This window comes from Rhea americana, unplaced genomic scaffold (assembly GCF_003343005.1).
Source record: "Rhea americana isolate MKP2758 unplaced genomic scaffold, rheAme1 scaffold_47, whole genome shotgun sequence".
Lineage (NCBI taxonomy): Eukaryota > Metazoa > Chordata > Aves > Rheiformes > Rheidae > Rhea > Rhea americana.
This window is the reverse complement of record NW_028186612.1, coordinates 3,540,768-3,553,006: the sequence shown is the minus strand read 5'-3', so window position 1 is coordinate 3,553,006 and position 12,239 is coordinate 3,540,768. Positions and strand designations below refer to the sequence as shown.

The 12,239-nt window shown below is 45.1% G+C and overlaps 1 protein-coding gene across 1 annotated transcript; it reads left to right on the top strand.

The window, feature by feature from the left end:
• Positions 1-420: 420 nt before the first annotated feature.
• Positions 421-11,013, top strand: MYD88 (MYD88 innate immune signal transduction adaptor). The gene is made up of 5 exons (XM_085316471.1): positions 421-786; positions 5,592-5,723; positions 7,377-7,557; positions 8,665-8,756; positions 10,761-11,013. Exons 1-5 carry the CDS (start codon positions 450-452, stop codon positions 10,913-10,915), a joined length of 897 nt encoding a protein of 298 aa, XP_085172597.1. The 5' UTR covers positions 421-449; the 3' UTR covers positions 10,916-11,013.
• The last annotated feature ends 1,226 nt before the right edge of the window (positions 11,014-12,239 follow it).

Sequence of the window (12,239 nt, the reverse complement as noted above, 5' to 3'; positions counted from 1 at the left end):
GGGTTTTGTGATACCAGCCTCGAAGATGGGAACAGTTCAGCACGTAACTGAGACCCACATTTTACACTCAGCGCCACCAAACAGTCTAAAATAGCTCTGCAGGCATTTTAGGTGTTGTTTTTATGGGAAAAAAAATGTATTTGCTGTAAGAGTCTGTGAATTTAGAGATACCYGTCTTTGCGCTTTGGTGCAAGGTTGCTCTGAGAGCGCGGGGTTGAATCCCAGGGGCAGCCCCCTCGGTGGAAAGGACGTGGACCTGGAGTTTATTACCGCCGGAGACCCACTGAGGCCTCTTTGGGAAAGAATAATGCCACAATTCCGTTAAATCTTTTTTTAAGGCTCGGTGGCCGAGTTCCTCCTCGCGGGCCGCGGCCGGGGCCGGGCCGCTGCGCGGGGCGGGGCGAGGCGGGAAGCGAAAGCGGCGGCGGAGCGGCGGGCGCGGCGCCGCCATGGCCACGGCGGCGGCGGCGGGCGGGCGGCCGGAGCCCGCGGYGGCCGAGCTGGACGCCGTGCCCATGGTGGCGCTCAACTACGGCGTGCGGCGCCGCCTGGGGCTCTACCTCAACCCGCGGGCGGCCGCCGCCGCCGACTGGACGGCGCTGGCCGAGGAGCTGGGCTGCGACTACCTGGAGATCAAGCGGCTGGAGGCGCAGCCCGACCCCACCACGGCGCTGCTGGAGGAATGGCAGTGCCGCTGCCCCGACGGCGCCACCGTGGGCCGCCTGCTCCAGCTCCTGCGCGCCCTCAACCGCCACGACGTCCTGCTCGACCTGGCCGCCAGCATGGGTGAGACAGCGCCGCCGCCGCCCGCCGGCCCCTTCCCTCACGGGGCGCCGCCGCCCGCGGCCCCGCGAAGGGCGGGAAGGAGCCGCCTTCCCCCCCCACCCCGGGTCGGCTCCATCTTGTGGCCCGGGCCGCGCTGACGGGGCCCCTCGGGCGGCTCCCGCCTCGGCGCGGGCCCGGTCGCCCCACGTCGCGGAAGGCCCCCGGGAAAGGCACCGACCGTTTCCTATGGCGGAAGGTCTCTCCCTGCCTGCGCGGGAGCGGGGCTGGCGCCGCGGCCCAGCTGCTGCTGCCGCCGCTGCCTCCTTGGCTCTGAATTTGGGGTTTTATTTTTTATTTTTTKGGGGGGGAGGATGCTTTGACAGCGAAGCGCGGGGCCTCACTGCACAGCCCGGCCTCGGCGCCTCGCAGCGCTGCTCCTTTTGGACCCTGCCAACTCCTCCTGAGAGCTGTCTTTCTTATTATTTATTTATTTATTTATTTGAAGGAGTTTCCAGTAAACTGGGGACTTATCCAAAGTTACTTATCGCCACGTTTCCCTGAGCTGCCCCGTAACTCGTTTAGCTTTCCAGGAGATCGGGATTTCTCCGCATTTCTGCCATCACGAGCCCTGCAGAGTAATCTGCCTCACCCCCAGAGCCTCAATATTAAAGGCGCTTCGTGTGGCAGGATGCTTTGAGCAAGATGAGCCAGGAGAAAGCCTGCGCAGACATTGTAGGTTTTGAAACTTATGATGTTCCCATGCACTTGTGGGCCTACTGTGGTAGAAAAGTATTTCCAGGGAGAGCTGAGGGATGTTCGGAGTGGAGGCTATGCTAGGTCTTGGATCTGGGTAACAGGAAGGAAAATCATCTTCTTTGCAAACGGGAGTAAATTTTGTACAGAACCAGTGAGAAATAGTAATTATGAAGGTCTCGGTGCTGCATTACAACCTGCTCTTTATAGACTCTTTGTACGACTCACAGAGGTTTAAAGACCAAATGGTTATTAGACTGGTAATCAGAAGTGGAACTTCGTTGCTGAAGTAGTTCCAAAGCCGAAGATGTCCCTGGCTTTGCGTGCTGTAAAACTAAGTTTACTGGGTTAGCAATGAGGAAATAAGAACTTTCATTTCCTGTTACTCACTGAGAGAAATGAAGATGTAGAAATATCTCTGTGTAGAACAGTCTAATCAACAACCTATGGAGGACTTTCCCATACTCCTAATGTTCTTTCTGATCAAGAATACACTTTGAAGACTCTGCATTTTAGGAGGCAAAAAAAGAAAAGAATTGAGCAACATACTTTGACCCACAGCTGTCTCCTTTCATCTGAAATTCATAACAAATAGCAGAAGCTTCCAACTCTATAGGAGAACTGGGACCTGCCCAAAGYTTGTGTAGTTCACCTGGTCTTATTCTGGCCCTCGGTTCAGGAGCTGTCCCGGTGGAGGGGCATTTTTGAGGCACTGAATTGACAATAGCAGAAAGAGTGGGAGAACATGAAGTTCAGGAAAGTCATGAGTTTTGCCTAGCTGTGGGTCACTCTGATAAGAGCCGACTGACAGATTCTTGGAAGAATTTCATTGAGGGCTATTCAGTGCAAAAGCATTGGCTCAGGAAATCCCTCAACTGCAAACTGGTCAAAACCAGTAAGTTATTTGAGGAGAGTATCACTGTGTATTTATTCTTATATTCATCCCTAGGCATTTGTTTTTGACCACTGTTGGAGACAAGATACAAGGCTASTTGGACCCGCAGCCTGACCCAGTCTGCCCATTCCTATCTTGTAGTATTCATCTCTGAAGATTGATGTTAGGGTCTGTGATCTGCTGCTAGCACTCTGAGCCCTGGCAGAAGTYGTCCTCCCCTCAGAAGGGAGGAAACTTGGAAAAGGAAAGAAAATGGAAGATTGCATTTGCTCTTGTGCATCTTTGTGTATTCTGTTAGGACTCCTAGAGTGGGCTTCACCTCAGAGATTAAGTCAGTATTCGGGTTTCTGCACACAGATGTCTGCGTGTGACAGTGGTCTGTGCTTCCATTACAGGAGGTGCAGATCTGGGGCATGATTCAGCCCRCCCAGAGGGATCGTAAGTCATTTGAGAGGCCCCAGGATATCCCATGTGGCTCCTGAAGGACACGGGCTGCTTGTAGGTCCAGGAGCAAATCTCTTAGCCTCCAGCARATTATCTTGGATTCTGTAGGATATCTCAAATGACAGCAGATGCYTTTGTGTTGGCAAATGAGCCAAGCTCCTCTGGGACACAGCATCCCTGATAAAACAACTCACTTGCAGGATACAGCTTTCTTAGCAGCTTGTTCATCTAGTGGATCTGCCAGAAGTGTAATTTGTCTCAAGCTTATTTCATTGCTCATTTTTGGGGGGTTGTAAAGGTCTTGGCTTTGGTACATCTTGCTCTTYCCTGCTGAAACACAGTGAAACTTGTTTCTTCTGGCTAGTTATGAAAGTGCTACTTGCYTGCTTGACAGCTGATCTGTTTTCTCTCTTTTCTTACAATGAACACATGCTAATCATTTTGCACATTAGGTTTCATGTTTTTACCCTTTCTCTCTAGTGCCTCAGGTTTGTGTTTGATGATCAGAGGAATGTAGAGCCTATACTGTGTTACTGGTTACATGCTGGGTGGAATGGGACAACCTAGTTTGGGAGACTTTCTTGCTACTTTGTTGTGTTAGTTTGGGTCCTTTTCCTTCATGGGCCTTCAAAGTTGTCTTTGACTCTTGTTCACTAATTAGCCTGTCTACTCAGACATTTTTTCATGTTGAGGTCTTATCCATGCCAAATTACTGAATGCTTTTCATCACTTCAGGTTCACTGGACCTATTGGCAGTCTCCGGGCAGTAGGGTCCTCAGTTCRCTGTGTAATAAAACCTTCAGACTCTGGTATTTCATTCTGAAAGCTTTGYCCAACTCTGGGGTTTATCCTACATGATTAAATGGGCTCTGGGATTAGAGCGTAATGCTGTTGGTAGACTGTGTGCATAGGCTTGAATAGATGAACCCGGAAAACACCTTAATGATTATGTCTCATCATACACAAACAATGTGATAAGATCTGGGAACCAGTCTAGAAAAATTCACGTCAGGCCAGTATAGATAACATTTATGCAACTGGAAGATGGAGAGAAGACAYGGAACAAATACACTTAAAATGGATACTTCTGTGGTGAGGACTAGTATTAATGTCTTTAAACAGCTGCCTGTTCTTGCCCACTCAGCACCAACTATTTTGGATTGTGAGCCTCGTAACCTAAGGGAATAAGGCATATTTAAGGTGCTTTCAGCCTGCTGGTTCTTGTGGAACTTTTGAACCCCTTGGCCAATTTAAAGCAGCTTTAGTAATGATTTCAAAGACACATGATGTGAAGTGTGCATGCCTCATGACAGCAGGCAGCTGGCAGAGAGGTGGGACACAGATCTATGCTCTAGTGAGGAAAGATTTGAAATCTGAAGCATCTGGTTAGTAAAGATTACCGCTGATTTGTTTCTCTGCTAAATAACCCACATTGGGAAGGAGGGTGGAAGAGAGAGGGAGTGCCTCAGCCACAGGAAAGGCTTTGATCAGATCAGACATGTAATTAGATATAGGATAATCAAGTCACGAGACACAAAACTGTGAGACCCAAAGGCRCAGGATGAGGCTTCAGGAGTTTGGCTTCCTGCAGAGCTGCTTGCTCCTGTTGACGGCGGGGTGACAGCAGCGCTTATCGGGCTCTCATCTTGTACTTGCAGTAGTTTTTCTCTGGTAGTGCTGTTGCTGCACTAGCAAACTCTGTAGCTGTTTCAGCCTGACCCTCAGAGTGATTGGTACTTTTCTGATTGGTACTTTTCTGATTGGTACTTTTCTGATTGGTACTTGGATTTTTTTTTTAATCTTACATAATGGGGAAGGCACTAGAGAGTTTCATTTCTTTGTTAACTGCCAGTTTTGAATCTACTTTTACTTTCAAGTTCTTATATAAATTCAGATTGCAAAGTGGCAGAGGCTGCAGGGTTTCTTGTCTCCTATTTTTACTTCACATTTAGAATTGTAATTCATTTTAAACATACTTCTGTTTGTAATAGATCTGTGTCCATCACTGTCTTCTTGCAGGAAGTTCACAGCAGAAAACGTGACAGATCATCTTGCCCTTGAAAGTATATATCCACTTTGCTTGACTGCTAAAAGAGGATCTCCAGTTGCAGTTGGGCAATATAAAGCCTGTTTTAGGGGCAATACAGAATCTTACACAGCCCTCTTAAATGAGATGAATGCATGCAGGACTATACTTGTCACCTTTAATATTGTTTTAAAAAAGCTAGTGGAGTGGCATCAGCTAGTGTGTGTGTACACTTAATGATAAGAGAAAATATGAAAATTTTTAATTAAGAATCCTCCCCTCCAGGTTATTTGATGTTTTTTAAATATTCCAAAATGYGCAACAATGACAGCAGAAAATAGATATTAAGACCTGTGATGCCCATGATGCATGTTGTATATGTATACTGGAAGCATATACTGGAGTATACTAGAACTAAGGATACTATGAGGAGGTTGGTTTAAAACAGATAAGAGAAAGTTCTTCTTTACACAGCAGGAGTGAGCTTCTGGAGTTTATTGCTAGAGGAGGTGGTAGAGGCAGTATCCAGATGTTCAGAAAAGTGTTAGATAAATTCCTGGACAGTAGATCCACAAACAGGTACTTGAAAGGACAGAGAGTCCTTTCAACATCCCTGATCCATGACGTAGTTATTCCGCTTTTCAAGAATTTCAGCAGTGTAAAACCATCATCACAGGAGCTTCTTGGGTTGGTTGTGTGTTTTTGCAGAAGCGGACTGTAAGAAATACTTGCAAAGGAAGCAGCARGAGGCTGACCAGCCACTTCAGGTCCCAGCAGTGGACAGCAGCGTACCRAAGACGTCAGAATTCTTGGGCATCACGACCAGAGATGATCCATATGGTAAGTGACCGCAATATTGCTGTGTGATTCGTCACCTTGGGATTGCACTTAGCTGTAGCAGATCCCTCTGAGAAGTGCTGAAACCTGTTTGCTTTACTACCTGTGATTTTTTTTTCATAACCCAGGCCCAAATGATTTAACTGATAGTCTGGGGGCATTTTTGTTTGTCCCATTGCCCACTTTCATGGTGCAGAGAGGAAGAGCAACCCCAGGGAATGCTGTACCCAGAAACAGCTTGGTAAAGCATGCAGCAAATGCACGTGGAAGGAGACTTTCCAAAACATGTCCCCTATCACAGCCTGGCTCACACCAAGGAACAATTGCTGGTTGTTGAAAGCACAGTAGGYTGGAATAAAGGGGGAAGGATCCCAAAGCGGATTGCCTTGGCTGCACTTCCAGTCTTAGACAGGTGTAACTATCCTGAATAAAATGGAAGCAAGGATTGAAATACTGCTGGGTGTGACACAGGGAGAGAGAGCAAGCGCAACAGCGCGTGTGTGCTGGCTGCATCTGCATGATGAGCTGTGCGTGCAGCTCTGTGGGTGTGTGTGCAGGGCTGCATGTGCCACTCCATGCTCATTTACTGTGCATGGGGCCGTTACTATTCCCCCAAAACATGCACAGGCCAGAGCAATACACCAGCGTTTGTACGCAACAGCTTTGCTAGACACAACCAAGTTAGTACCGTGGCCTGAAGTACACCCACAGAAGTACCCTCAAGGCTGGTTGGCCTAGCAAATAGTTACCCTTCTGCTTGCCTAGATGCTTCTTGGGCTGGATCTAGCTGCTGGATTGACACTTTCATCATCAGTATGTAGAGCCTGACCTATTTTTTCACTGCAGCAGACTTTAACTGATGTAACAACTTTAAAGTATAGGTAATAACATTGGTACGGAARTGAAATAATACAGTGAAAAAATGTCCAGCAGTCTTCAGGCACTTAATTGTGAGACTATTTAATCTTTCAGTGCATGCTAAATAAATGAGAGCTGCCAGGCATTAACACCTTTGGAAAATGGGGTCACRTACTTAGGATATGACTTCAGGTATTCAAGTTTGAAATCATAGCCATAAATCTTGCAGCTTTCAAACTTCAGGGCCTGTCTTGGTTATCAGTAGACARTGGATGTCAGGACATTGCTGGATGAAGGGCCTTCAGGAAACTTGCTCTGGAGGTGTATATGTCTGAGAGTTGAAGTAAAGAACCAGGATCTACAGCCTCAACAATACTTAAATGTTCAATTTCCAGCGAAATCCCACAACAGAGGCCCTGRGTTGCATCCTCTGGGGTACTCTGCTTCCTCCAGCTCTTCCAAGCTCTCTCTCCTCTACCTCTGCARATTTCATGTGTGTATCTTAGCTACCCTTGCTTAAACACTGCCAACAAATGTGGGTTATGCTAGTATCCTGGGCTGCCAAACAAAGTGGTCACAGACAGGCACTCCTGCCTGTTCTGTTATGGAGAAGAGTCTGGACTGAAGGATAGCTGGTCTGGTAATATGTTAAATTACCTCAGCAAGTTTGGCCAATTTGGCTGTCAAAGCCCCCAGTTCTGAGTTAAGGGCTGTGGGAGCTCCTGAGCGCTCGCTACAGGAGTTGGGTTAACTTTATTTACAGTAGAAGATGGTAACTCAAGTTTTTAATGGTTTCAGGGAACGGAACAGAGATGTTTGATGCCTTCATCTGTTACTGTCAGAAGGACCTTCAGTTTGTCCAGGAGATGATCAGAGAGCTGGAACAAACAGAGTTCAAATTGAAGCTCTGTGTATTTGATCGAGATGTCTTGCCAGGAACCTGTGTGTGGTCCATCACTGGGGAACTTATAGAAAGGAGGTAAGTGAACCGTGGCTGCTCGGGACAGCTCAGTGTAATGGAACATTGTGTTCATTCTTTCTACCATGATGTCTGCAGTGTGGTGCTAGTGAAGCAGTAAAAATCCACAAGGATGTCTTTATGGGGTTTGTTTTATGCTCTCAGCTCAGGAAGGAGGATTCAAGCATTCCCAAACACGTAGCTTCATAGAATGCACAAGGAGCTATTACAGTGATGCTGCTTATGCTTGATCTCTTTTCTTCGGCCAGAATATCCAGCAATTGCATCTTTGAAAGACATCTGGAAATGAATACAGTTCCAAACTGAGTTAGCTCCACCCAACAATGTGGAGTTTGAAGGGACAGCCCTGGTGTTGGCTCTGGCTCTGACTTCAGGGATCCTTCAAATCTCTGTGGGACTCGAGCATGGATGGGAGCTGTGCATCATAAGGGCAACTCCCCAGATAGAGACTTACCTAGAGAAAGTGCTTTTTAGTGTCAAGAGGGGAGGTACTGACCTTTGGAGCCCTTTAGCTCCTCCAGTCCTGCTAAATTAGGGTCAGTGAAAAATCCCAATACAAGTGTTTGGATTTTAACATCAGCCTTTCAGATGGAAGTAGCTTGGCATTTAACAGAGACCTTAACAAGGCCTCACTGTGCTGGCTGTTGTACAGCATAACCTTCCATAAAGAGTCTAATGTGTAGTTTACAACCAAGTGAATTCACCAGACTAGGTGGATTCACAGTAATATTAGTACAATAAACCTTTGTCCAGATCTTTYTAATATATAAAAAAATGCAGTGATGCTCAGTCAGTGGAGGAGTATGTGAGCGGATAATTAAAGATGGCATTTTTTCGTCATATATAGGCCAAGGATCAGCTCCAGCACAGATAAGCTGGATTTTTTTATTTCTTCATTTGTGTTAGTATTTGAGTGTGCAGCTGTAATCAGGTTTTTGTGTGTACTGTAATTGTCTGTCAGTAAACCTTACTCTGTAGTTTATTCCTSCTGGAGCATAGCTGATGAATTCATTTTTCCACCAGAAAAACTCTGAGAAATACATGTTTTTTACCAATGAGGATGAGACACAGCTGTTTTTTTTTTCTTCCCTGACTGCTTTAACTTAGGTGTCGGAGGATGGTGGTTGTCATTTCAGACGATTACCTGGAAAGTGAAGAATGTGACTTCCAGACCAAATTTGCTCTTAGTCTTTCCCCAGGTAAGATCTTACACATACTCCATTTAAAATTTYTTATCAGTATTGTTGTTTGTATTACACTAATAGCTGAAGTTGCAGCTAAGATCAGTGCCTTGCTACTGAACACTGTAGAAATACAGAGTATGTGGGTCTCAAATGTGTTTAAACAAGTGAGCTAAATAAGAGTGAGAAAAAAGAAATTAAATAATTGCCTGTTACAGAACCAGGAATAGATTATGACTCTACTTAGTCTTACACCTGGGTCCTTTCTGCTGACTGTCCTGTCTCATGTGTGCACACAGGAATTGCCCTGAGTTTAATACTCTTCACTAAGCAAACAGAGTTTTTATTGCTGTTAAAAGTAGCCATTAAACCTAACAGAGGTTTTGCAAATCTATTGTGCAGGCAGGGACCTGGATTCRGGTCCTTGACCTGCTGCTGACCTTCTGGGTGACTGCGAGCAAGAAGCTTTGCTTCAGTGCTCTGGCTGTCAAATGGGCTAATGCTGCCTGCCTCAGAGATGTCTCAGCTGCATACRTTTCAGGAATGGCTTGTGAAGTGCTTCAAGATCCATATAGGGAATATGCTACTGGAGGGAAAATTGTTAAAGTAATCTCAGAGTGTAAGTAAAGGCTGAGGCTAGGTAGCAGCTAATGAACATTCACCTCTTTTGCAAGCATCCTTGAGCATTGTGAGTAGGCCAGCAAAATCCTGAAAGAATTTTAAACTTGGAAAAACCTATTCCTTCTTTTGTTCTGAACTGAAGAACCATCAATTTATTTCTGTCAAGTCTGTTCAGATGGCTTTGCTCTAACTGCTAGTTACCCTGCACTCTTGTATGCTCCCAGCAAGTAGATCTAGCTCAGCCTAACAGCATGGGGGATATACATTATCTGTAGGAATGTCTGTATGTGCAGTCATTTTTCTAGATAAGGTGTTTGACATGGTATATAAATAACATGTCAGACATTAAAYTGGAAGCCAGTGGCAGAGCTAGGAATTAGCTTCATTTTCCTTGATGMCGTAATTTCATACCGTGGTCAATAATCCATTGAGGAGCCCTAACAAACTGCATCAGCTCCTAATCAAAGGATTTGTAGCAAAGTCCGTTTAGTTCTGCAGCARTTCATTGGCATCACCCCCTTCATGAGGACAATGGGAGAAGAAATGCTCATCTCTGTGTAATGACTTGATCTCTACCCGTTAAACCATTGTATAGAAGTACAGGCATAGAAATTGCATAGAAATAATAGGGTAATTAATGCGCAGAAAGGGTTYGGTGATAAGTGCTGGGAACTCCGTGAATTACTTAGATACCTGCTGTGGATAAGAAATCTTGCATTGCCTCATCCAGGTCTCAGCATCATCGCTTGTGCTGGGCAGCACAGTTTAGGTGGTAGTAGGTTTTCGTATGAAAAATTATCACAGGAGCGGTTCCTCTTCAGGATTATCTGCTCCTTCAAGCAATAGTAATCACAGGAATAGTTATGCATGCCTCAAAAAGGCAGTCAATATTAGCAGGGTGATTCCTGGCAGCTCTTATAATTGTTGGATACTTCAGCAGCATATGAGTGAATCAGGCTAGGAAGAGAAAGAACTGGAGATAACCCAGCAAAGCTGATCATCTAGAAGCTTGGTCTCTCCATTTTCTCTTTATATACTCCTGTTCGCATTCAGCAGGAAACTCTGGTTTGTTCTTTGATACCAGCAGAACTGTAGGCCTTTACCACTCCCACTTGGGATCAGTGCAAGCTGCCATACGCATGTTTGATGAAATGTGGGGCCCTGTTACATATTTTAGTGAAGTCTTAGTAATGGAGACCCTGTAATTCAGAAACTTGCTTTCTAGGGTTAGAGCTAGTTGCGTTGTACTGATGTGACTCAAAATCAGGGTCAAACCTTGCATTCCTGGACCTTGTGATGTATGTGCTGCTGTAGGGAGAAAATAGGTACAGATTCTGCCTGTAGTTCAGATTCTGCCACTGGCTTCCGTGTAATCTTCTGCCTGTGTGACTTATCTTCCAGGTGCTCGTCTCAAACGGCTGATTCCAGTCAAGTGCAAAACCATGAAGAAGGAGTTTCCAAGTATCTTACGGTTCATTACAATTTGTGACTACACCAATCCTTGCACCAAAAAATGGTTCTGGACAAGACTGGCAAAATCTCTCTTGCTGCCATAATGCAAAGTTATGAGGGAGAGGCGTTTCATTTTTTACCTCTTTTTTTTAAAAAAAAAAAAAAAATCTCTCGTGGCTGTGCCTTCAGACTATGGTGTCACTCACACAATCTTTAACCACTTCAGAACTTCGATCCTCACAGTCTGTGTTTGGAGCTCAGAACTGGGAGTGAAGCATTTTCTCTAGCACTTTTTCGTAACTTGAAAGGGAAAATAAAGCAATTGCATTGGTGTTCCTGTTCAAGTCAATGAGCAGCAGCATCCGTCACTTTGTAGTGGGGACTTTCCCTAAATATATACATTTAAAGGCTGAGTCACTAATATGAGAAGGCTCTATTGTGAATGTTTAATAAGATCTGGGAATATAAAATGCTGGTATAAGACATGAAATAAAGCCTCAAACTGCAGGCTTTTTTTWAAAAAAATCATGTTATTTTAAAAGCTGTTTAATGGATATAGAAATATCTAGGTTGGTTTCAAATAAGGTTTCAGTCTCWGGCCACTTCCTACTTGGCAAATGGCCAGTGCCGTGAGAATGACCAGTCTGGGGAGCCTTGTCGGCAGAGCCAAGCCTGCTCTGCCCATCCGTTGCCGGGGAGCTGTTTGTCCTGGCCTGTGCTGCAGCCCTGCTGGTTGGGCAGCCCAGGGGAATKTGCATTGCCAGTCCCTGGCCTATGCTTGTTCTCGGGGTAGGCAGTCACCTTCAGGCTTCCTTTTTAAAAGAGCAGCAAATGTATTTTAATTGCTTGAGCCCTACAAAGAAAAGAATGGTTTGTTCTTAGCAGTATCTGCATGATTGCAAAATTAGAGCAATTATTCTTGCAGTTATAACTAGGGGAACATTACTGAACTTGATTTGTTCTCTGTTGGATATATTTTGCTCCTTAAGTTGCATCTCAATATGCCTTTTCTGTGTCCATTTATACAGTGACTTGTCGCCAGCATTTTCTGAGACAGTTCCTCAGGTTTGCTGTAAGTTGTTGTTTTTTGCTTGTTAAAAGCAAGACCTATACAGAAAGATACATTCTTGTAGCATGCTCTTGTGTTCAGGTCACATTAAGTTAAGTAGCGGGCTTATACCAGCATTTTATATTCTCAGATTTTATTAAATGTTTACAGTTGAGCTTTCTCAAATTAGTGACTCTGTCTTTAAATGTGTATTTTTGGTGAAAGTCCTTACTACACAAAATGAGGGATACTGTAGCTCATTGACTTGAAAAGGAACAGATCTCTGCACCTAGTGGGATCAGACCTTAAGTTGTTTGATCTTTAAGAACCTGCCAAAACCCAGCTTTTGGGATGCCTGCAAGATACAGATAAATACCAGA